This window comes from Geotrypetes seraphini, chromosome 2 (genome assembly GCF_902459505.1).
Source record: "Geotrypetes seraphini chromosome 2, aGeoSer1.1, whole genome shotgun sequence".
NCBI lineage: Eukaryota > Metazoa > Chordata > Amphibia > Gymnophiona > Dermophiidae > Geotrypetes > Geotrypetes seraphini.
In genome coordinates, this window is record NC_047085.1 from 520942669 (window position 1) to 520967821 (window position 25153).

Sequence of the window (25153 nt, forward strand, 5' to 3'; positions counted from 1 at the left end):
TCGCCGACAAACTGAACACATTTTTGCATCTGTATTTACCAGCATACTGTATATACCATCAGGCTATATGCTAGAAACGAAGATGAAAAGCTGACAGGATTGATGGTCAGTCTAGAGGAGGTGGGTAGGAAGATTGATAGACTTAACAGCGATAAATCCCCGGGACCAGATGGCATCCGTCCGAGGGTAATCAAGAAACTGAAAAGGACCATAGCTGAACTGCTTAAACTAATAGCCAATCTGTCGATCAAATCGGTAAAGATTCCGAAAGACCGGAAACATAGAAACATAGAAATAGACGGCAGATAAGGGCCACGGCCCATCTAGTCTGCCCACCCTAATGTCCCTCCCCTACCTTTGCCCTGTGAATAGATCCCATGTGCCGATCCCATTTGGCCTTAAAATCAGGCACGCTGCTGGCCTCGATCACCTGCAGTGGAAGACTATTCCAGTGATCAACCACCCTTTCAGTGAAAAAGAATTTCCTGGTGTCACCTCGTAGTTTCCCGCCCCTGATTTTCCACGGATGCCCTCGTGTTGTCGTGGGACCCTTGAAAAAGAAGATATCTTCTTCCGCCTCGATGCGGCCCGTAAGATACTTGAACGTCTTGATCATGTCCCCCCTCTCTCTGCGCTCCTCAAGCGAGTATAGCTGTAATTTGTCAAGCCATTCTTCGTATGGAAGATCCTTGAGTCCCGAGACCATCCGGGTGGCCATTCTCTGCACCGACTCCAGTCTCAGCACATCCTTGCGATAATGCGGCCTCCAGAATTGCACACAGTATTCCAGGTGGGGCCTCACCATGGATCTATACAATGGCATAATGACTTCTGCCTTACGGCTGATGAAACCCCTTCGTATGCAACCCATGATTTGTCTTGCCTTGGACGAAGCCTGCTCCACTTGATTAGCAGACTTCATGTCCTCACTGACGATTACCTCCAAGTCTCGTTCTGCTACCGTTTTTGCTAGGATCTCACCATTAAGGGTATAAGACTTGCATGGATTTTGGCTGCCCAGGTGCATAACTTTGCATTTTTTGGCATTGAAGTTGAGTTGCCATGTCCTAGACCAGCGCTCCAGTAGGAGTAGGTCGTGCATCATGTTGTCAGGCATTGAATCTTCATCTGTTGTGTTCTGGAAGGTGGCGAATGTTACGCCAATCTTCAAGAAAGGTTCGAGGGGAGAGTCGGGAAACTACTGACTGATGAGTCTGACCTTGGTACCGGGAAAGATGGTAGAGGCACTGATAAAGGTCCACATCACTGATCACCTTGATGGACATGGGCTGATGAGGACCAGTCAGCACGATTTTAGCAAAGGCAGATCTTGTTTGACGAACTTGCTGCACTTCTTTGAGGGAGTAAACAGACAGATAGGCAAGGGAGACGTATATCTGGATTTTCAGAAGGTGTTTCACAAGATTCCGCATGAATGACATCGGAAAATTGCGAGCCATGGAATCAAGGGTGAAATACTCAGGTGGATTAAAAACTGGCTGGAGCATAGGAAACAGAGAGTGGGGGTAAATGCATAATACTCGGACTGGAAGAACGTCACCAGTGGGGTGTCACAGGGCTCAGTGTTTAGACCCGTGCTCTTCAACATCTTTATAAATGATCTGGACATTGGTACGACGAGTGAGGTGATTAAATTTGCGGACGATACGAAGTTATTCAGAGTAGTGAAGACACAGGGGGATAGCAAAGATGTGCAACATGACATAATCATGCTCGATGAATGGGCATCAACATGGCAGATGAGGTTCAAAGTGGGTAAGTGTAAAGAGATGCATGTAGGTAACAAAAATCTCATGCACGAATACAGGATGTCCGGGGCGGTACTTGGAGAGACCTCCCAGGAAAGAGACTTGGGAGTTCTGATCGACAAGTCGATGAAGCCGTCCATGTAATGTGCGGCGGCAGCAAAAAGGGCGAACAGAATGCTAGGAATGATATAGAAGGGGATCATGAACAAATCAGAGAAGGTTATCATGCCGCTGTACCGGGCCATGGTGCACCCTCACCTGGAGTACTGCGTCCAGCACTGGTTGCCATATATGAAGAAGGACAAGGTACTATTCGAAAGGGTCCAGAGAAGAGTGACTAAGATGGTTAAGGGGCTGGAGGAGTTGCCGTACAGTGAAAGGTTAAAGAAACTGGGCCTTTTCTCCCTCGAACAGAGGAGATTGAGAGGGGACATGATTGAAACATTCAAGGTACTGAAGGGAATAGACTTAGTAGATAAGGACAGATTGTTCACCCTCTCCAAGGTAAGGAGAACGAGAGGGCACTGTCTAAAATTAAAAGGGGATAGATTCTGTATGAACATACGGAAGTTCTTCTTTACCCAGAGAGTGGTAGAAAACTGGAACGCTCTTCCGGAGTCTGTCTTAGGCGAAAACACCCTCAAGGGATTCAAGACAAAGTTAGGCAAGTTCAACAGTGACAATTCTTATGTTAACCCTATGCAAATACAGGACCAAAAACTAAAAGTACTAATATTTACAAACAAACCCTAAGATGCAAGACTCTGCATGCAGTACAACCCCAGAGGAAAAGAAACAAATGCATTTGTTCCTGAACAGACAGCAGATTAAATCAATCACTAAATTAAAAAATAAAATCATTCCCCCTACCGTTGTTATCTTCCTCCCTCCATGCTGTGCCTTGCCTTCTGGCCTGCCCCTGGTGTTAACTTCGGGCTGGCTCCCTCTTCCTCAGTGCTGCAGTGCAGAAAGCCGTGGGCAACAGCTCCTCACGCTTCCCGCGCCTCATCTGGAAGCCTTCCCTCTGACGTTGCGATGTCAGAGAGAAGGTATCTGGTTCAGATGCAGGATGCGCATAGGAACCCAGTAGCCCATCCTCACGGTGGCCAATCCAGGTCACTAGTACCTGGCCAAAACCCAAGGTGTAGCAATATTCCATGCTACCGATAGAGGGTACGCAGTGGCTTCCCCAGTGTCTTTCTCAATAACAGACTATGGACTTTTCCTCCAGGAACTTGTCCAAACCTTTTTTAAAACCAGCTATGCTATTCGCTCTTACTACATCCTCTGGCAACGCGTTCCAGAGCTCAACTATTCTCAGAGTAAAAAAATTTTCCTCCAATTGGTTTTAAAGTATTTCCCTGTAATTTCTTCGAGTGTCCACTAGACTTTGTAAGTTTGTTTGTTTGTTTTTTAATTTAAATTTTTATTTTTCAAAATAAATATACAAAGATCCACACGGAGTGAAAAATCGATCCACTTGTACCTCTATTCCACTCAGGATTTTGTATACTTCAATCATATCTCCTCTCAGCTCTCTCTTTTCCGAACTAAAGACCCTCAGTACATATATATCTTGCTTGGACCCTGTATGGATTATTCTGTAACTTTTTAGACTTGAATTCTAAACAAAGATTTTATTACACTCACTACATGTATATAGTTTGGACTCTGTGTGGATCATTTTGACTCTTCAGATGTGAAAGGTGACTGAAGCTTTTATTACACTCAGTACATTTATATGGTTTGGACCCTTTGTGGATCCTTTGGAGTCTTTTTAGATGTGAAAGCCAATTGAGACATTTATTACACTCAGTACATGTAAATGGTTTTTACCCTATGTGGGTAACTAGATGTCTTTTCAGATTTGAAATCTGAGTAAAGCTTTTATTACACTCAGTACATTTATATGGTTTGTCTCCTTTGTGGATCCTCTGGTGTTTTTTCAGATGTGAAAGCCAATTGAGACATTTATTACACTCAGTACATGTAAATGGTTTTTACCCTATGTGGGTCACTAGATGTCTTTTCAGATTTGAAATCTGAGTAAAGCTTTTATTACATTCAGTGCATTTAAATGGTTTGTCTCCTATGTGGATCCTCTGGTGAACTTTTAGATTTGAAACGTAAGTGAAGCTTTTATTACACTCAGTACATGTATATGGTTTGGACCCTGTGTGGATCTTTTGGTGTCTGTTTAGAGTTGAAAGCTGAGTAAAACTTTTATTACACTCAGAACATGTATATGGTTTGGACCCTGTGTGGATCATTTGGTGTATTTTTAGACCTGAAAGCTGTGTGAAATTTTTATTACACTCAGAACATGTATATGGTTTGGACCCTGTGTGGATCATTTGGTGTATTTTTAGACCTGAAAGCTGAGTGAAGCTTTTATTACACTCAGTACAGGTATATGGTTTGTACCCTGTGTGGATCATTTTGTGACTTTTTAGAGTTGAAACGTGGGTGAAGTTTTTATTACACTCAGTACATGTATATGGTTTGGACCCTGTGTGGATCCTTTTGTGACTTTTTAGATATGAAAGGTGAGCATAACTTTTATTACACTCAGTACATGTATATGGTTTGGACCCGCTGTGGATTGTTTTGTGAGTTTTTAGAGTTGAAACATGAGTGAAGCTTTTATTACACTCAGCACATGTAAATGGTTTGGACCCTGTGTGGATCATTTTGTGACTTTTTAGAGTTGAAAGCTGAGTGAAGCTTTTATTACACTCAGTACATGTATATGGTTTGGACCCTGTGTGGATCATTTTGTGACTTTTTAGATATGAAAGGTGAGCAAAGCTTTTATTACACTCAGTACAAGTATATGGTTTGGATCCTGTGTGGATCATTTTGTGGCTTTTTAGAGTTGAAAGCTGAGTGAAGCTTTTATTACACTCAGTACATGTATATGGTTTGGACCCTGTGTGGATCATTTGGTGTATTTTTAGACCTGAAAGCTGAGTGAAGCTTTTATTACACTCAGTACAGGTATATGGTTTGTACCCTGTGTGGATCATTTTGTGACTTTTTAGAGTTGAAACGTGGGTGAAGTTTTTATTACACTCAGTACATGTATATGGTTTGGACCCTGTGTGGATCCTTTTGTGACTTTTTAGATATGAAAGGTGAGCATAACTTTTATTACACTCAGTACATGTATATGGTTTGGACCCGCTGTGGATTGTTTTGTGAGTTTTTAGAGTTGAAACATGAGTGAAGCTTTTATTACACTCAGCACATGTAAATGGTTTGGACCCTGTGTGGATCATTTTGTGACTTTTTAGAGTTGAAAGCTGAGTGAAGCTTTTATTACACTCAGTACATGTAAATGGTTTGTCTCCTTTGTGGATTCTCTGGTGAACGTTTAGATTTGACACGCAAGTGAAACTTTTATTACACTCAGTACATGTAAATGGTTTCTCATTTATATGACCCCTTTTGTATATTTGGAGTTCTTTCTGGTGTTTTTTTCCTTTCCTCTTACCATGGTGGTCTTCAGAAGTCACTTTATCGCTGTTATTAATTTGGAAGGCTCTCTTGTCCTCTGGGATGTTACTGAGCTCACTGTCAGTTCTTTCACACTTAATGCCTTCATCTGTTGAGTCTCCTGCAGGGTCTCTCTGTTCCACTGATTCCTGCTTACATTTCTTTGTGTTAATCCTCTCAGGGCTCTGGGAAATATTTTCACAGACATTTTCTGACTGTGTTTGGCTTTGTTCCATTTCTACCACATCTTCTCCTTGATTCTTTTGTCTCTTCCATTCATGTCGGATCTGCTGATCTGCTGGATATAAAGAGAAGATATTTCTCATGAGTTAGAAAACAGCAGTGGTTTCTAAGATATAACCTGTGGAGAATGAGAAATTATAGGTTATGTTGCACCAGGAATTTCCATTTGTGGCTTTGAGAATTAGTCAGTTTCCTATTTGCAAAGCATTTTTTCAAGCATTTATCTCTAGACAGTGCAAGCTTGTGAACTGTTCCTTGCAAATGGCAGTGTGGAGAGTTATGGGAGTCAATTCTCTCAAGGGGGCCATAAACTGGAGTGCTCTGAGAGTAATCTACAGGGTTTGCATGTCAGTACAGGAATCGCCTATAGCCCACTTGTGCCCCAACTTGGTACTACGGATTTAATGTGTCTGTTCATAACGGTAAGAAAGCTCCTACTCAGACAAGTCCCTTCCTCTGGATCATACCTGCTGATTCCCTAAACTCCTTCTAAGACTCTTTCCCAGCTTACTCAAATCTACTTGTTATACCCTCATTATATCTATAACAGTGGTCTCAAACTCAAACCCTTTGCAGAGCCACATTTCAGATTTGTAGGTACTTGGAGGGTCTTACAATCTGGAACATTGCCCGACTCAGTGCTGCAACCTCATGCAAGTGCTTTCTTGCATCTATATGCGATTGTCCTCTCCAATCCACCTCACAATCGTGTACAGATGCAGGAAAGCGCTTGCGTGAGGTTACAGCAGTGAGGCAGGCAATGTTCCAGAACGTAAGGTAACCATTGGAGGCATGGCAGCTAGTGTGTGTACGTAATTTCATGCTGGAGGTGAGAGCTGAAGGCGGTTGCAGAGGCGACTACCGGACACTTAAGGCACAAGTTTCCATAAAGAATCAATCTTTATAATACCGAGGGCCTCAAATAGTACCTGGCGGGCTGCATGTGGCCCCTAGGCTGCGAGTTTGAGACCATTGATCTATAACAAATCTTTTTGGTCACCAATCTTCAGTGAAACTGGCTTCAATTTTGGCACCCTGGAGCGCACTTCCCTCAACTGTTTGTTTGAAGAATCACACCCAAGATTCAATGGCCAATAATGTGATGACTGGACTTGGTTATCAGTGATCTAAAGCACATTCTCTCTGCTATCTCCAGATGTACTTCCTTTCATATTTTCTCAGTGAGTTTAAAGTGCTATTACATACCCTCAACTCCTATAAACATGAGCGCACGGTGAAAATGCTCTTGTATCAAAAATTTCACTACCATCGCTATGGAAATCGGGCAGGAAAGTTATTAGCCCGCTTGACTTCCCAGGTGCGGGGTCACCGTTGTTTTAGGATTGAGGGATAGTACGGGCCAATTTCAACACACTACTGAACACATTGCACAAATTTTTCAGTCCCACTTCGGGGAGATAAATGGGCGCCAGGACTCGGGAGCTGAACCCCTTATTAAGGACTATTTCACAGATTCCGGTTTACAGCCGCTCTCTGACTCGGATGTTAGGTTTCTTAATGCACCCATCACCCCTAAAGAACTACATAAAGCTATCCACAATCAACGAAATTTTTCGGCTCCAGGGCCGGATGGCTTTACGGCAGAATTTTATAAACTGCTCTCAGGGCAGCTTAGTCCTTTTTTAAGGGACTATTACTCCCAGGTAATCCAGGATGAACATTTCCCTGGAGAAGCGAATGAGGCTTTAATCACGTTGATATTGAAGCCTGGCAAAGACAGTTCTGCTCCCGAGTCCTATCGTCCAATTTCTTTGCTGAATGTAGACATCAAAATTCTGTCCAAAATCTTAACTGATAGATTAGCGACCCTTCTCCCCGATGTGATTGCATCCACATAAGTCGGCTTTGTACAAGGTAGACAAGCAGTACACAACGTCCGTAAAGCATTGATAGCCTTAGCGCACACACAATTCCATCACACTCCTATGCTTCTACTCAGCTTGGATGCGGCACAGGCGTTTGACCAGGTCAATTAGACGTACCTCTTTGAAGTGTTAAATTGTATGGGGATATCTGGCTGGTTCGCCTCGGCATTACGCACTTTATATTCCACTCCAACAGCAAGATTACTTGTCAATGACATTATTACTGACCCAATACCTATTGAGAGGGGAACTCAACAGGGCTGTCCCCTGTCACCCCTCTTATTTCTATTGTACCTCGAACCCTTTCTTTGCACAGTGTCTCAGGACCCCGACATAGTGGGTGTGGACTTCGGGATTCATTCACTCAAAGTGTTGGCCTTTGCAGATGACCTATTATTTTTGCTAACTGACCCTGCTCACTCTGTTCGATATTTATTGCAAGCGCTTGACGAATTCAAATTTTATTCGGGATTTACGTGGAGGAGAGAGCAGCAGCGGCTGGGGAGGCAGGCTTGGAAGGGAGGAAGCAGGGGATAGCGGCGGCGAGGAGCGGGTAGCGGCGAGAGTTAGCTCCGCCCACCCGCACCGCGTCATCAGCAGCGCCGGAGCCCGGACTCCCCCTTAAAAGGGGGTGATTTTCACAAGCCAGGTCCTCTGCAGCCGCGTGGAGGAGAGAGCAGCAGCGGCTGGGGAGGCAGGCTTGGAAGGGAGGAAGCAGGGGATAGCGGCGGCGAGGAGCGGGTAGCGGCGAGAGTTAGCTCCGCCCACCCGCACCGCGTCATCAGCAGCGCCGGAGCCCGGACTCCCCCTTAAAAGGGGGTGATTTTCACAAGCCAGGTCCTCTGCAGCCGCGTGGAGGAGAGAGCAGCAGCGGCTGGGGAGGCAGGCTTGGAAGGGAGGAAGCAGGGGATAGCGGCGGCGAGGAGCGGGTAGCGGCGAGAGTTAGCTCCGCCCACCCGCACCGCGTCATCAGCAGCGCCGGAGCCCGGACTCCCCCTTAAAAGGGGGTGATTTTCACAAGCCAGGTCCTCTGCAGCCGCGTGGAGGAGAGAGCAGCAGCGGCTGGGGAGGCAGGCTTGGAAGGGAGGAAGCAGGGGATAGCGGCGGCGAGGAGCGGGTAGCGGCGAGAGTTAGCTCCGCCCACCCGCACCGCGTCATCAGCAGCGCCGGAGCCCGGACTCCCCCTTAAAAGGGGGTGATTTTCACAAGCCAGGTCCTCTGCAGCCGCGTGGAGGAGAGAGCAGCAGCGGCTGGGGAGGCAGGCTTGGAAGGGAGGAAGCAGGGGATAGCGGCGGCGAGGAGCGGGTAGCGGCGAGAGTTAGCTCCGCCCACCCGCACCGCGTCATCAGCAGCGCCGGAGCCCGGACTCCCCCTTAAAAGGGGGTGATTTTCACAAGCCAGGTCCTCTGCAGCCGCGTGGAGGAGAGAGCAGCAGCGGCTGGGGAGGCAGGCTTGGAAGGGAGGAAGCAGGGGATAGCGGCGGCGAGGAGCGGGTAGCGGCGAGAGTTAGCTCCGCCCACCCGCACCGCGTCATCAGCAGCGCCGGAGCCCGGACTCCCCCTTAAAAGGGGGTGTGCCAACGGCGCACAGCCGTTCGGCGCGCGGCGAAGGCGAGCGGGCAAAGGCGCTCGCCTTAGCGAGAGCGCCTTCGCGAAGGGCCTTGAGAAGGGCCTAATCTAAACTCTTCATTCCACTCAATCAATCACACTCTACCTCTTCCTTCTTCTCACACCCATACACTTTCTTACACTTTCTTCTCACACCCATACACTTTCTTGCACTCTTAGCTTGATAGATAGTCCTCCCTTGAACCTCTCAGACCCTATATATATTTTACAAAAAAAAAAAAAAAAAAAAAAAAAAAACCTCTCTCTCTCTCGCTTTCTCTCTCTATCTTCATCCTTCTCCTCACATACCCTCTGACATCTCAACCTTTCTCTTTACAGAAATAAATCTTGGAAATGGCAGGAAGAACACGGAGTACCAAAGCTACAATCAAGATCGACACTCCAGCATCCGGAGAGACCCTGGGGATGGTCGAGGTCTGTACACAGAAGGCAGTGAGCGACATGGATCAGAGGGCAGAGGTCTCAGTGCAGACCGAGACCTTCCCCCCCCCCCTCTCAAAGTGCACTACAGTCTCAACACAGACAGAGGAGCTGGGAAGCTTAGGCGAGGATATCTTACAGGAACTACTGAGCCTCAGGGAGGAGGTAAAGCGCCTGAGGAGCATAAAGGATGACGAGGCCTTCATCGACGACGCCATCCTGGAACTATCGAACCTCACAGAGAGAGCCCACAACAGGTCCATCCTCGACACGCCCAAACCTACAGAGCTAAACACAACGATTGGAATACAGGAGATGATTGGAGAAGCAGGCCCCTGGCAGTTAGTAACCTCCTCTACAGGCAAGCGAAATAAACCCACCTCATTCTCACTCTCTTCTTCTTTTTCTCTTCAACAGGATAGAAGTTCATCATTACCACAGCTAACTCTGAGAAATAGATTTCAGATCCTACAGGAAGGAGCCACCGAGGAAATATCAGAAGAGGCTCAAGAGGATGCCCAGCTCACAACATCATTTCCAGAGCACGCGGACCAGCCCCGTCGGAAGGAACGAAGAGTGGTAGTCATTGGTGACTCCATGCTAAGGGGCACTGAGGGACCAATATGCAGGCCTAATTTGCAGTCAAGAGAGGTCTGCTGTCTCCCTGGAGCCAAGATCCAGGATATTACCACTAACATAGACAAAATTCTAAAACCTAATGATCATTTTCCCATGTTTCTCATCCATGTAGGCACAAACGACACTGCGAGAAATACCACAGAGAACATACCCAGAGATTTTGGAGCGCTGGGAAAGAAGTTGAAGCAGATAGGAGCACAGGTGGTCTTTTCATCAATTCTTCCAGTAAGAAACAAAGGCAGAGCTAGAGAAGAGCGTATTCAACGAACTAACGAATGGCTCCGAGAATGGTGCAGAGAAATGAACTTTGGATTTCTAAACCACGGCGAGACGCTCCAGGGACTACAAGGACCAGATGGACTCCACCTAACCAGAAGAGGTAGAAACGTATTTGGACATCGATTGGCCCGCCTACTCCATAGGGCTTTAAACTAGGTAAGTTGGGGGAGGGTACATACTTATATCCCAGAGCAGTAAGAAACCACCCTGAGGAGGCAAGTCGCACTCACACTACCAAGTCTAAGGTAAGTACCAATGACATCCACATTAATTCAGGGAGCAATATCACTGATAATTTAGGAGCCACACTAACTCATAAAGTAAACTCTTCACAGAAATGGAGGGCCATGTATGTTAATGCGCACAGCTTGGGCAATAAGATTCTAGAATTAGAGACTGAAATAACAAATGCTGATCTTGACGTGATAGCGATATCTGAAACCTGGTTCACGGAATCACATGGGTGGGATATGGTTATACCAGGGTACAACCTACTTCGCTGCGACCGAGTGGGTAAATTGGGAGGAGGAGTAGCGCTATACACTAAGGAAAGCATCAAAACCACCAGAATCACAGATGTTAGATACACTGGGGAATCCCTCTGGGTGAACCTGGCCAGAGGAAATGAAAGATGCCTATACCTTGGTGTGATATATAGACCTCCCAGGCAACAAGAGGACAAAGACATGGAATTAATCGAGGACATAGAGAATATCACACTGCGCGGGGACTCTGTAATGCTAGGAGACTTCAACATGCCAGATGCAGATTGGGACACACTCTCCGCGACTACGGGTAGCACCAGAAGAATATTAAACTCCATAAAGGGCGCACGCCTCAAGCAATTGGTATTGGAACCCACCAGGGACAAGGCGTTGCTAGACCTGGTTCTCACCAACGGAGATAGCGTCACGGAAGTCTCAGTAGGAGAAACACTGGCCTCCAGCGACCATAATATGGTTTGGCTCAACCTCAAGAAAGGATTCCCGAAAACAAACACAGCAACAAGGGTTCTCAACTTTAGAGGCACAGACTTCAACCGCATGGGAGAGTTCGTCCATGAGGAGCTACATAAACAAGCAAAAACTGATAATGTGGAGGATATGTGGTTGACTCTGAAGTCCATACTACACGAAGCAACAGACCAATACATAAAGACTGTAAGTAAACGCAGGAGAAACAAAAGACCCCAATGGTTCAGTAAAGAAATTTCAGACCTAGTTAAACAGAAAAGAGACGCTTTTATCGACTACAAACATTTAGGCAGAGAGGGGGCAAAAGAGGACTATCTAGACAGATCTAAAGCTGTCAAAACAGCAGTCAGAGAGGCCAAACTCCGAATGGAGGAAGAGCTAGCACGGAAAATTAAGAAAGGGGATAAATCTTTCTTCAGCTATATTAGCGACAGAAAAAGAAACAAAGATGGGATAGTTCGCCTGAAGCAATCGGATGGTAACTTTGCAGAATCAGACTCTGTGAAGGCAGAATTACTAAACCAATACTTCTGTTCAGTGTTCACCCGCGAAGAGCCGGGAGCTGGTCCACAGCTGCAGACGGGAGATAACCGGAAAGACCCGTTTCAGGATTTCGAATTTACGCCCAGTAGTGTCTACGGCGAACTTTCAAGACTCAAAGTAAACAAAGCCATGGGACCGGATAACCTACACCCCAGAGTGCTCAGGGAGTTAAGGGAAGTCCTGGCAGAACCATTATCTGTTCTTTTCAATCTTTCCCTAAGTACAGGAAGGGTCCCCTTGGACTGGAAAACCGCCAACGTAATCCCACTCCACAAAAAGGGCTGCAGGACAGAGACAGCAAACTACAGACCAGTGAGTCTCACGTCTATAGTGTGTAAACTCATGGAAACACTGATTAAACAGAATCTTGACACAATCCTAGATGAAGAAAAACTGCGTGATCCACACCAACACGGGTTCACCCGGGGTAGATCCTGCCAATCTAATCTGATTAGCTTTTTTGACTGGGTTACCAGACAACTGGACGCCGGAGAGTCACTGGACGTGGTATATTTGGACTTCAGTAAAGCATTTGATAGCGTCCCTCATCGAAGATTACTGAACAAGCTGAAATCGATGGGATTAGGAGACATTCTAACTACATGGGTTGGGGATTGGCTGAGCGGTAGACTTCAGAGGGTGGTGGTAAACGGTACCCCATCCAAAGCATCGGACGTGATCAGTGGAGTGCCGCAGGGATCGGTCCTGGGTCCGATCCTATTCAATTTATTCATAAGAGATATGACGAAAGGACTTAGAGGAAGGGTATCACTGTTCGCCGACGATGCCAAACTTTGTAACATAGTAGGCAGATGCTTATTACCTGATAATATGACACACGACCTACTACTGCTGGAAAAATGGTCAAAAACTTGGCAGCTAAGCTTCAATGCTAAAAAATGCAAGATAATGCACTTGGGCAGGAGAAACCCCTGTAGAACTTATGTACTAAATGGTGAGACCTTGGTTAGAACTACGGCGGAACGCGATCTAGGAGTGATCATTAGCGAGGATATGAAGGTTGCCAATCAAGTGGAGAAGGCTTCCTCCAGGGCAAGACAAATGATGGGGTGTATCCGTAGAGGTTTCGTCAGCAGGAGACCTGAGGTTATGATGCCGTTGTACAGAGCCATGGTAAGGCCTCATTTAGAGTACTGTGTGCAGTTTTGGAGCCCACACTACCGAAAGGACGTGCTGAGGATCGAGTCGGTTCAGCGAACGGCCACCAGGATGGTCATGGGGCTCAAGGATCTCACGTATGAAGAAAGACTAAAGAAGTTGCGGCTGTACTCACTTGAGGAAAGAAGAGAACGGGGAGATATGATTGAAACGTATAAGTACATCACGGGACGCATCGAGTCAGAAGATGATATCTTCTGGCTCACGGGACACTCAACCACCAGAGGGCATCCGCTGAAAATCAGGGGAGGGAAGTTTCATGGCGATCCCAGGAAGTACTTCTTCACCGAGAGAGTGGTGGACCATTGGAACAGACTCCCACCCCAGGTGATAAAGGCCAGTAGCGTAACAGATTTTAAGAAAAAATGGGATACTCACGTGGGATCTTTAAGGGAGTAAACTCAGGGGGGGGATACTTGGAATGGGCAGACTTGGTGGGCAATAGCCCTTTTCTGCCGCTTTTTCTATGTTTCTATGTTTCTATGTTAACTACCAGAAATCTATGGCCCTAGCTAGCCCCATAACACTACAACAGACATGGAGCGGTCACTTCCTATTTACGTGGGCTCAGACTTCAATTCGCTATTTGGGGGTACAGATCCCCCGAGGCCTTACGACCCTGTACACCAGCAATATCACCCCATTGCTTCAAGACACCTCACAACATCTACAGAATTGGTCCACTTTTCCCTTATTGGTGGCGGGCCGGGTAGCCCTTTTTAATATGGTGCTCTTTCCCAAATGGTTATATCGCTTTCAGGTTTTACCTCTGCTGCTGTCCCATGCCCATAACATTCGTTTAACGAAAGAGCTACAGCGTTTTCTATGGGGTGGTAAGCGACCACATATGCCCTTGCAACAGATGTGTCTGCCCAGGGATACGGAGGGCTATGGTTTATTAAATGTACGTTGGTATGCTATGGCTTGTCAGATGAGACATATTAATGATTGGTTTAGAGGAACATCTGATTTTTCTGCTACACCACTGGAGTTATCTTTGCTGGCTCCGTTCCATGTGAGCTATTTTCTACATGTGGCGGATCCGAGGATGCGTCCTTTGGTGTCTCACTACCCCATTTTTACGCCGGCCAGAAGGACATGGAGATGGGTCTGTAAAACAAACAAATTGTCTTCTAGGGTGTCTTTATATTTGCCTATACAGGGCAATGGAGCTTTCCAGCCGGGCATGCAAAATGCCACCTTTCTTAGGTGGCAAGCACAAGGTCTACAATATCTTTTTCACCTGTTTTCAGAGGAGGGGAGCCTGGTCACATTTGCCGAGCTGCAACGAACTTTTGCCCTACAGGCTAATGATCTCTTCGCCTATTACCAGATCCGTCACTATGTTCAGTCCCTCCCAGTGGCTGCCCTTACTGAAGTCTGCAGGGAGGCGCTTTCGGAACTCTTCAGCCTTTCAGCCCAACAGAGGATTCCTCTACGATTTCATATTGTGGGGATCCGGGATTGCCAATCAAGTACGAATCTGGATATATTAGCGACAGCGTTGCATTGCTCAACAGTTACAACGGGTCCTGAAGAACATTCAGAAGGTGTCACCCAATATTACTCACTGGGAAATGCAATTGAAAATTGTTCTTAGACTTTACATTCCACCGGAACGTGCAGCCCGGATGGGGATTACTGCGTCGCATTCTTGCCCGAAATGCAATCAGGCTCACGCATCTTTGAGTCACATGTTTTGGGCCTGCCCCGCAATCTAACAGTTTTGGAGACATCTTGGCCTATATACCACATCGCTTTGGGGAAGGCGATGGCTTCCGCAACTGAGGGCGTTATTTGGATTTTATAATATAGCCTCGCCCAAACCCAGGGGAATGTCAGCATTTATCTCCAGAGCCCTTTTGATGGGAAAAAAAGCCATCCTCACCAACTGGCTCTCCCGTGATCTCCTGTCATATGCACAATGGAGATCCCTAATGATAGTGCATGCAACACTGGAGAGACGCATGTTGGAAGACTTGACTCTTGGCCCGGGTCGCAAATTTTGTCAGGTGTGGGAGCACTTCTGGTAGGACCTCACACTGCGTGCTCGCAGTAGACTTTTGAATCTTTAAGATTTTATTCCCACTCTCAGCTGTTGGACTGGCCATGGATTCTTGGAGAGGGGAGGGGATGGGAGGGGAACTGATTATATTGTTGAAAATGTTATTTCCTGAATGGTACTACTGTTTGTATTTGCTTCTTACTGCTGGAATAATAAAAATCATTTAAACATAAAGTGCTATTGCATACTGCTCAGAAAGATCCCTTATTGGGCGATATATCAAGATTTATTAAAGCTGAACCTTGATTTTCAGCAGCATTTATCCAGTCAGTGCCACTAAAAATATGGACAGACCACCTCAGCATTATCTGGGTAGGACTGGAACAGTCTAGAGTGTGAGAGTTTAAGTGGAACTGGGATTTACCAGCAATATTCAGAAGAGACCCGGGTGACCATCTACTGATAGTAAAAAGGCTGACCTAACTTTATCCTGGTCGTGATCTGGAAACGTTTACCGAGCATAAGAGTAACTTTGTACAAGGCAATTAAGTGAGGACAGGGCATCTAATCTTTATTGTGAACTGCTTAGAACTTGTCATGGTATTAGTGGTATTCAACAATAAAGTTATAATTATTATTATCTAAGTCCTTTTGAGGAGAAAGAGGCAAATATTTTCTAAAAAGCTCAGAGCACAATTATGCATTTATAAAATTTAACTGTACACAAAGTAAAATGTATATAAACAATATGGAACATTTGACTATCATTAATCTGAATCTGTGATTACAATATCTTCCCAGTTGGCCCTGAAATTCCTGTGCTTAACCCTTCAGGACCACTACACTACAGACAAGGGTGCATCGGTCACTATATGAACCCCCACATTTAAGCTCTATATGCAAACTTAAATATACAGAGCGCTAGTCATCATGTGGGTGAGTGTGTGCTTACATGCATTAAGTGTTAGGAGAGCTCAGTGGGAGTTTATAACGTACACGCACAGAAGCACATAAGTGCAAAGGAGGTATTCACTGGGGAGGGACATGGACGGGCGCAGTTAGAAGCTTAACTTACAGAATACGCTCTACGTGACAAGTTAAAGTGACACATTGAGGTGTTTTCATTAATAGCAGCCAGCTGGACAACATGCAGAGACGCTGCTGCTTCCCAGGCTTCTGCACACAGCCCAGGATCTGGCACCACAAAACACGCCTTCTAGCTAACTCCCTGATATACATAGGAAAGAGGAACCTGGATCTTCTCTCTAACTCTCCCGAGCTAACACTGTGTGACCCATAGGTTAAGTCTTCGCTTACAGACCAAGCGACTGATCCGCATCTAGAAAGGGGTAGAACCCCCCAGCAGTTACCCTCCAGAAGGTGTTTAGCCCAGTCCCTCTTATCACTGCACTCACCTGAGCAGCTGTTTTTCCCAGTTTCTCTTTCATCTGATCCTGGCTCATCCCTGATGTACAGCTCTTCTCCTCGTTCGATCTGGGATATAATGTCAGGGATAACAGTTGGAGAGCCTGTTTCGGGGGGTAAGAAAAGTGCATTCGTTTTCTTAAACTCTTTATACTTCATAAAAGTAGCATAAACTCTCTTTACTCATCTTTATAGTCTAATTCCCGCTCAAAATACTACAATGTACGTATTATCACCCTCATTTCAATCTATGCAAACTTCTTTATAAGAACATAAGAAGTTGCCTCCACTGGGTCAGACCAGAGGTTCATCCTGCCCAGCGGCCCGCTCCCGCGGTGGCCCATCAGGTCCGCGACCTGTGAAGTGGTTTCTGACCACTTCTATAACCTACCTCAAGTTCTATCTGTACCCCTCTATCCCCTTATCCTCCAGGAACCTATCCAAACCTTCCTTGAAACCCTGTACAGAGTTCTGGCTTATCACCTCCTCCGGAAGCTTGTTCCATGTGTCCACCACTCTCTGGGTAAAAAAGAACTTCCTAGCATTTGTTCTAAACCTGTCCCCTTTCAATTTCTCCGAGTGACCCCTAGTGCTTGTGGCTCCCCACAGTTTGAAGAATCTGTTCTTATTCACTTTCTCTATGCCCTTTAGGATTTTGAAGGTTTCTAGCATGTCCCCTCTAAGTCTCCTCTTCTCCAGAGAGAACAGCCCCAGCGTTTTTAACCTGTCAGCGTATGAGAAATTTTCCATACCTTTTATCAGTTTAGTCGCCCTCCTCTGCACTCCCTCGAGTACCGCCATGTCTTTTTTGAGGTACGGCGACCAGTATTGAACACAGTACTCCAGGTGCGGGCGCACCATTGCGCGATACAGCGGCATGATGACTTCCTTCGTCCTGGTTGTGATACCCTTTTTGATGATGCCCAGCATTCTGTTTGCTTTCTTTGAGGCTGTCGCACACTGCGCCGATGGTTTCAGTAATGTGTCGACCATCACCCCCAGATCCCTTTCAAGGTTACTCACCCCTAGCCGTGTTCCCCCCATTTTGTAGCTGAACATCGGGTTCTTTTTCCCTACATGCATGACTTTGCATTTCTCTACGTTAAAACTCATTTGCCACTTATTTGCCCAGTCTTCCAGTCTCGTTAGGTCCCTTTGCAGGTTTTCACAGTCTTCCGTGTTCCTAACCCTGCTGCAGAGTTTGGTGTCATCAGCAAATTTGATAACCTCACATTTTGTCCCCGTCTCCAGATCGCCAATTAATATATTGAACAATAGAGGTCCCAGCACCGACCCCTTATACATTATGTAGGTCTCCTTCTTCACACTCAGAACATTTGGAATAAGGTGAAATAAATGCACTGAGCATGCTCAGACTGATGTGAGCTGGGAGAAAGGGGAGAAAGGGCAGGAAGCCAAAATCATTTTCCCACATCCCTCTCCAGCAAAGAATCACCATTTCAACAAGTATAGTAAGAATTAGGTTACTTCTTGGTATTTTTTGCAGCCTGAATCCTCTCCCCAATATTGCAGATGACACATTCATCAGATACAAAGCAAACACTTATCACCTGTCACTCTGAACCCGAGATGCGAGTAGTCTGCTGGTGGGGAAAATACCAAGATCTACTGTATCTTTGTCCTGGGCTCCCGTCTGCCTCTATAACCTGCGGATGATTCAGAGATTTTTAACAGACAAAGTTTCTGTGTTCTCTAAGGAGTCGGCAGTAAAGTTTTTACTAGATAAATTAGCTCCAATACAAACTAAATGTATTTCTGCCCGAAAATGTTCTAATCCCTGGTTTTCAGCAGAACTTGTTCTGATTAAAAAACAACTGAGATCCCTAGAGCGTTGTTGGAGAAAAGATAAGAGTCAATATAATTTGGAAAAATTTAAAGAACACTCCAAGATCTATAAAGAAAAAATAAATCAAGCCAAAAAGAAATATTATTCAGACCAAATTCTAAAAGCCAAAAATGTTTCTACACTATACAATATTTAAAAATTGGTGGCTCCTACTGTTAAAAAACAAGCTCAATCTTCTAACCTTCTACCTATAGGCACAAGAACTTGCAACTTACTTTATGGATAAAGTAAAAAACATTAGGGACAATTTTAGTAAGGATGGACAAATGATGATTGAGCAAGAGGCTTTGGAATCTACACTATCACTATCCGCAAAATGTGCGCAATTCCATCTTCCTTCTCTTGAAGAACTTGAATCTCTTATTAAGACGATAAATACAAAGGGTATGCAATCTGAGTCAATCCCTCCTTTTATTCTTAAACGGTACTTTGATATTTTTGTACCTTCAATACTTTTTCTAATCAATGAGAGCTTACAGCATAGCATTATGCCCATGGATTGGAAGACTTCCATTATTCACCCTATTGTTAAAGATCAAAAAATAAGTATTGAAGAGAAATCAAATTATAGGCCAATATCAAATATCCCATTTTTTGCAAAACTAACAGAGAAAATAGTATTTAACCAAATATCACATTTTATAGAACAAACAAATATTTTACACCCAAATCAAACAGGTTTTCGGCAATACCACTCTACTGAACATTCATTGATTGGTATGACGACTTCCATACTCTACCACCTGGATTATCATTCATCTGTTCTTTTGATTTCAATTGATCTTTCGTCAGCTTTTGACACAATTGATCACAATCTCTTACTGGATAGACTACAATCCATCGGCATTACGGAGCAAGTCCTGCTTTGGTTTAGATCTTACTTGGATAATCGTTCTTCAATAGTTCTTTTAATGATTCTACCTCTGCTAGTTTTTCAGCTACATATGGTATCCCACAAGGTTCTATCCTGTCTCCCCTTCTGTTTAATATATTTCTTGCTCCTCTCATGACTCTTTGCCAATCTATTGGCTTCTCCGAATTTGCCTATGCGAACGATATACAACATTTACATCCTAATAGTTGTTCTGAAATTTCAGCTATCAATGAGAAATTAAAACAGATTCATTTATGGCTTGACACCAATAGATTATCCCTTAATATTAATAAAACCAATATTATGCTCTTCCCTTGGAAAGATAACCATAAGCTCGTTGTTCCAATTTCCATCCAAGGGGTCACACTTAAGCAGATAAATAAAATCATAATTTATATAGAATACGATGAGACACCGGAAGCCAATGAGCATTTTGAAGTAAGGGAGTTACATGGTCAAATTTCTTTGCTCCCATAATTAATTTAATAGAGGCATTCTGGATTATCTGTAACCGCCTAATTTCTTTTTGAGCCATTCCCTTAAATAACGCATTGCAATAATCAATTTTAGAGATAATCATTGAATGAATTAATATATTCAATGATTTTGCACATAAAAATTTGGATATTGCATGTATTTGGCGAAGTCTAAAAAAGGTAGCTTTAACCACATAATTAACGTGGTCGTGGTAAGTTAGTTTTTCATCTAAAATCACCCCTAAAATTCTATTTACTTACATTTAAATCTCTATTATTTAAAACTCCAGCTTTTATTTATAAAGCATTGATACTTTATAATTCTTCTAAATTACTGAGATCAAACGACCAACATTTATTGGTCATCCCCTCTCTTAAAATTATTAATACTCGAAGGCAATTTATCTTTACTATTACGGCGCCTCAGACTTGGAACTCACTCCCGCTATACTTAAGAAAGGAGAAGAACTTGGAAAAGTTTAAGAGCAAACTTAAGAATTTTCTTTTTAAAGATGCATTCAATATTTAATTGAAATGTTAACTGCTCTTTCGTTTTTGTTTTGTTTTTTAATTAACTTACCTATTTAGTAGTCTTTCCATTCCTCTTGTGCTTAACCTTTAATTGTTGACTCTTTCCTTTCTAAGATTGTATTTCTTTCCTGCCTTCCCTACTGTGTTATGTATTGCGTTAATTAGTTTTTTTAAAACTTATCCCTTTATTAATTATGTATGTCTACTTCATGTATATTTTAAATATGTATTTTGCTGATTTGCACATCGCTTAGAATTTGGAATAGGCGATTAATCAAATAATAAATAAACCTGAAACCTGGGAAAACCTGATCTCAGGGTTACTAAGTTAGACTCAGAGGTGAGATTGCAAAAGTGACTTCGTGAAGCTGAAATAAAAATCTGGTAACACAAGTGATTCTTAACTTTCCCAAGAGCTGATTAAGAAACATATTCTCGAAATCTTAGGGTTTTCAGATACTGCGTCCTTTGCCATTTCAAAGTTTCACTCCCTTTTACAAAGCTAATTACGTTAATCGCACTGAACCCTTTGAGAATTAATGGGCTTCTGTGCTGTTGGTGTGTGGCTTTGTAAAAAGGGGGGTTTATTAGTTGCTTGGTTGGTAGATTCTAAGGGATGTTGAGGGGGAAGGTTGGGATGTTTTAGGAACTCCTGATACACGGGTCCCTCTGCTTTCTTATAATCTTTATCAGATTAGCTCTGGTGTTTTAGCTACAAGTGTCTGATTTCTGTTCAGGGTATCGGACACGTTGGGTTTTTCTTAGGGGTTTTGTTGTTCATTTTCAATGTTCTGCTTTAAATTACATTTTATATCAAGAACAGTATAAAAACAATTCATAAATATACATAAGGGGCTCTTTTACTAAACGTGGAGTGTCCTGTTTTATACCTATGGGCCACATGGCACTTAGCAGACACTAAGCTTTAATAAAAGAGCCCCTACAATTCAACCCCCAATTAATCCTCTAAATTCTCCCCTACTGTACCCTATCTTCTGTTGGAATTCTCTAACATGGCAGACTGTGGTTCTCTACAACCTTCTCCCCCCTTCCCCCCAATTCTAGTAATCGAGAATCCACCCTGCGTACAGAAATCCACTGGGCAGTGCTGTTTCTTCTACTGTCCAGCTGTATCAGTTGTCTTATAAGAGCTCTTGATCTATTTTTCCCTATCCCCCCTTCTCCTTCAGCCTTCTGTTTAATACTCTCTGGAAGATCTGACAGCGCTGGAAGAATGGGCCAAAAAGTGGCAAATGAGCTTCAACATAGGAAAATGCAAGGTCATGCATGTAGGGAAAAAGAACCCGATGTTCACTTACAAAATGGGGGGATCACCTGGGAGTGATGGTAGACACATCATTGAAGGCGTCGGTGCAGTGCGCCACAGCCTCAAGGAAGGCAAACAGAATGTTGGGTATCATTAAGAAGGGTATCACGACCAGGACGAAGGAAGTCATCCTGCCACTGTATCGTGCGATGGTGCGCCCGCACCTGGAGTACTGTGTTCAGTACTGGTCGCCGTACCTCAAGAAGGACATGGCGGTACTTGAGAGAGTCCAGAGAAGAGCAACTAAGCTAATAAAGGGTATGGAAGACCTCTCATATACTGACAGACTGAAGAAGCTGGGGCTTTTCTCCCTGGAAAAGCGGAGACTTAGAGGAGACATGATAGAAACCTTCAAGATCATGAAGGGCATAGAAAGAGTAGACAGGGACAGACTTTTCAAATTACAGGGAACCACAAGTACAAGGGGGCACTCAGAGAAATTGAAAGGGGAAAGGTTTAGAACAAACGCCAGGAAGTTCTTTTTCACTCAGAGGGTTGTGGATACATGGAACACGCTACCGGAGGATGTGATAAGCAGAAGCACGCTACAGGGATTCAAAGAAGGTCTGGACAGGTACCTGGAGGACAAAGGGATTGAGGGGTACAGATAGGAATAGAGGTAGGAAATAGGGATAGGATTAGAGGCAGTTACAAAATTAGTCAGGGACACTGTTCAGGCAATTAGGCCTGAGGGGCCGCCGCGGGAGTGGACCATTGGGCAGGATGGACCTCTGGTCTGACTCAGCTGAGGCAACTTCTTATGTTCTTATGAAGAAACTACAATGCAATAAACTGAACCCTCCTTTTCCCTCCACCTGTTTCCACTCCTCATACAATGCCCATCATTTCTCATCTTTATACAAGGTCTCTTGCCTCACAGCTGCAATTTTAGACATCCATTGAGTTCTTCTCCAGTTTTCTCAATACTCCCTCCTCAATAGGGAACTCATCCCCATCCGGTGTCTCTCCAGCTTGCTTCTAGCTGCCACAAGATAATAATCTGCAATATTTAGTTGGTCTTCTCAGTTTGTGTTCAGCTTCCCACCCAATAGGCAAATCAAGGAACTAACTCTGGAACTTCATCCGCTATTTCTTCTACACGTTTAACTACTAATGACCAGTATTTGCAAATTTTAGTATATGTTCACCTCACATGATAAAAACCCCATTACCTCCGAAGCCCACTCAACAGTTTTCATCTCCCCTCTGAAACTATTTCTAAAGTTGTACTGGTGTAACATTAATTCTCTAGAGCAACTTATAGTCTGTTTCTTGATCCCTTTGTCTCGTCTTCCCTTTCCCATAAATTCTTCAAATTTAATGGCTTCCTGCACATATCCCTCTTCACATTTCACTCTGTATATAACTATTCACTTGTAAAAAGTGAATAAAATCAGCAGCTTCAGACTATAATTTTTCCTCAAGTTCCAAATTCCCTCAGAGTTCCCTGTTCTGTAGTCACTTGACCCCTTTGTTTCCTACCCATGAACCTCCCTAAACATAATCCTAGACACAAATTCTGGATTAAGTCTAATGACTATCAGCTCAGAATAGCAATTGTCATCTGTGTATCCCTCACTTTGTCCCAGATATCCAGCATAAATTGGGTGACTGGGTTCCTACTGACACTGCCCTGTAAGAGCCTAGCAGCCCACATTCTCTACTCTAAAGCAACTTCTCCTAACATGTCCTGTTATAAATTGACCCAGTAGCTTTTCTCACCTTCCATGTGATATGCTAAGACTGTTTGGAGTGGCGCCACCCAATTATAGCACTCTATATAGGATAGCTAGACCCTTATGGTCTCAATTGTGTTCATCACATGAGGCAAACTATGAAAATTGTCATTGTAACGATGGCCCACTACTGCTAATAAACATGTGAATTTATCCCTTACCCAGTGAGAGCACAGTCTGATAATTCTCCTTCATCACCTCCCTGTAGAGCTCCTTCTGCTCTTCATCTAAATACTCCCACTCCTTCTGGGAAAAAGAGACAGCGATGTCCTCAAACGTCACCTGCATCTGAAATAGAAACCAGAAACACACTCAGCATCTTCTGCAGCAATTCCATAAAGTAGGGTTACCATATTTGTTAAATAAAAAAAAGAGGACACATGGCCCTGCCCCCAACCCCACCCCCACACAAACCTTGTCTCTTCAACTCCTTTACTCCCCTTCTCACCCCCGTATGGGTACTTCTCCAGTGGCGGGGGGGGGGGGGGGGGGGGCTCACCCATGGGTAGTAGCTGCGTCCATTGTGGTCCTGCCATGGGTACCGTTGGTAGGAGCTCTTATTGCAAGCCGCTGAAGGCTTGTTTGGCATTGGCTTGAGGTGGAAGGAAAGGCCCCAACTCTGTTTGAGCTCAGGGCTGTGGCTAGAGGGTGTCTGCGCATGAATGTGACATCATCACATCCATGCATGCTCAGAGGCCCTATAGTCGTGGCCCTGAGCTCAGGCAGAGCCAGGATCTTTCCTGCCCCCTTCAGCAGCTCGCAATAGGAGCTTTTGCCCCCAGACCACCAGTAGCCATGGCAGGACCGTGATAGAGACGACTCCCATCCACGGGAGACCTCTGCTGCCAGAACAAAAGTAAATTAAAATTTAGATTGGACTGGGACAAAGTGCCAGATTACATTGGTAGACCCAGAAAGTGGTCCCAGGGCTGGTGCTCGGTTAGGCATGAGGAGATGTTTTGGGGTGTACACAGGCACATTAGGTTCCAATTCCTCCTTTGTGGGACTCCTGATCTCTCTCCTTTGCAACAAGACCTACCTGGGCTGAAGCTCCTGCAGCCATTTCCCTCTCTGCTGCTCTACCATTAGAAATGAATGTGGCCGAGGGAGAAAGAAGAAAAGGGCGGGAAGGGAGATTGAGAGCCGGAAGTTTCTGTCAGAAGCAGAGAAGACTCGTTTCCTGTTGACATCACAAAAGGGAGGCGGAGCTTCACTCGCAGCACATGATATACAGAGGGAGGCACAGTCTCTTCTTGTTGGTCCCGCCCCTTTCAGTGCTGATTGGTCAGATAGTTGCTGGGGTGGAAGAGTAGTAGAAACGTTCCGCCCTGAAGCACTGAGAGGGGGGAGGGGTTTGGGCTCCTCCTGGCGCCCATTGGTCAGAATGTTCCTGGGGCGGGGAGAGGAGGAGTTTAAGGAGGGAGGGAGCAAAGGCTGGAAGTCCTGCTCTATTACATGAGGGCTGGAGGAAAACTGCAGGGCTTTGTTGGTCCCGCCCCTTTCAGTGCTGATTGGTCAGAAGATTGCAGTGTGAAGAGTAGTTCAAACGTTCTGTCCTGTAGCACTGAGACAGGGGGAGGGGTTTGGGCTCCTCCTGGCACCCATTGGTCAGAAGAAGGATAACTTCAGGGCTTTCTTGTTGGTCCCGCCCCTTTCAGTGCTGATTGGTCAGATAGTTGCTGAGGTGGGAGAGTAGTTCAAACATTCCGTCCTGTAGCACTGAGACAGGGGAGGGGTTTGGGCTCCTCCTGGCACCCATTGGTCAGAATGTTCCTGGGGGCGGAGAGGATAATTGCAGAGCTTTCTTGTTGATCCCGCCCCTTTCAGTGCTGATTGGTCAGAAGATTGCAGTGTGAA

The 25153-nt window shown here is 44.8% G+C and overlaps 1 protein-coding gene across 1 annotated transcript; it reads right to left on the bottom strand.

Annotated features, from left to right (window-relative positions):
• Positions 1-3059: 3059 nt before the first annotated feature.
• LOC117354695 (gastrula zinc finger protein XlCGF26.1-like) lies at positions 3060-24563 on the bottom strand. Its single transcript, XM_033932572.1, has 5 exons — positions 24336-24563; positions 23458-23584; positions 16476-16589; positions 5034-5562; positions 3060-4877 (listed from the first exon to the last, which is right to left on the bottom strand). Exons 1-5 carry the CDS (start codon positions 24357-24359, stop codon positions 3770-3772), a joined length of 1902 nt encoding a protein of 633 aa, XP_033788463.1. The 5' UTR covers positions 24360-24563; the 3' UTR covers positions 3060-3769.
• Positions 24564-25153: the final 590 nt, after the last annotated feature.

Bases quoted from the DNA above. Each gene is read 5' to 3' on its own strand.
- LOC117354695 (XM_033932572.1), bottom strand. From the start codon at position 24,359: ATGGCTGCAGGAGCTTCAGCCCAG. The intron at 23,585-24,335 runs GTAGGTCTTGTT...TTTCTATTTCAG, and splicing joins CTGCAGGAGCTTCAGCCCAG to ATGCAGGTGACGTTTGAGGA. The intron at 5,563-16,475 runs GTGAGTGCAGTG...CTTTATATCCAG, and splicing joins TGGGAAAAACAGCTGCTCAG to CAGATCAGCAGATCCGACAT.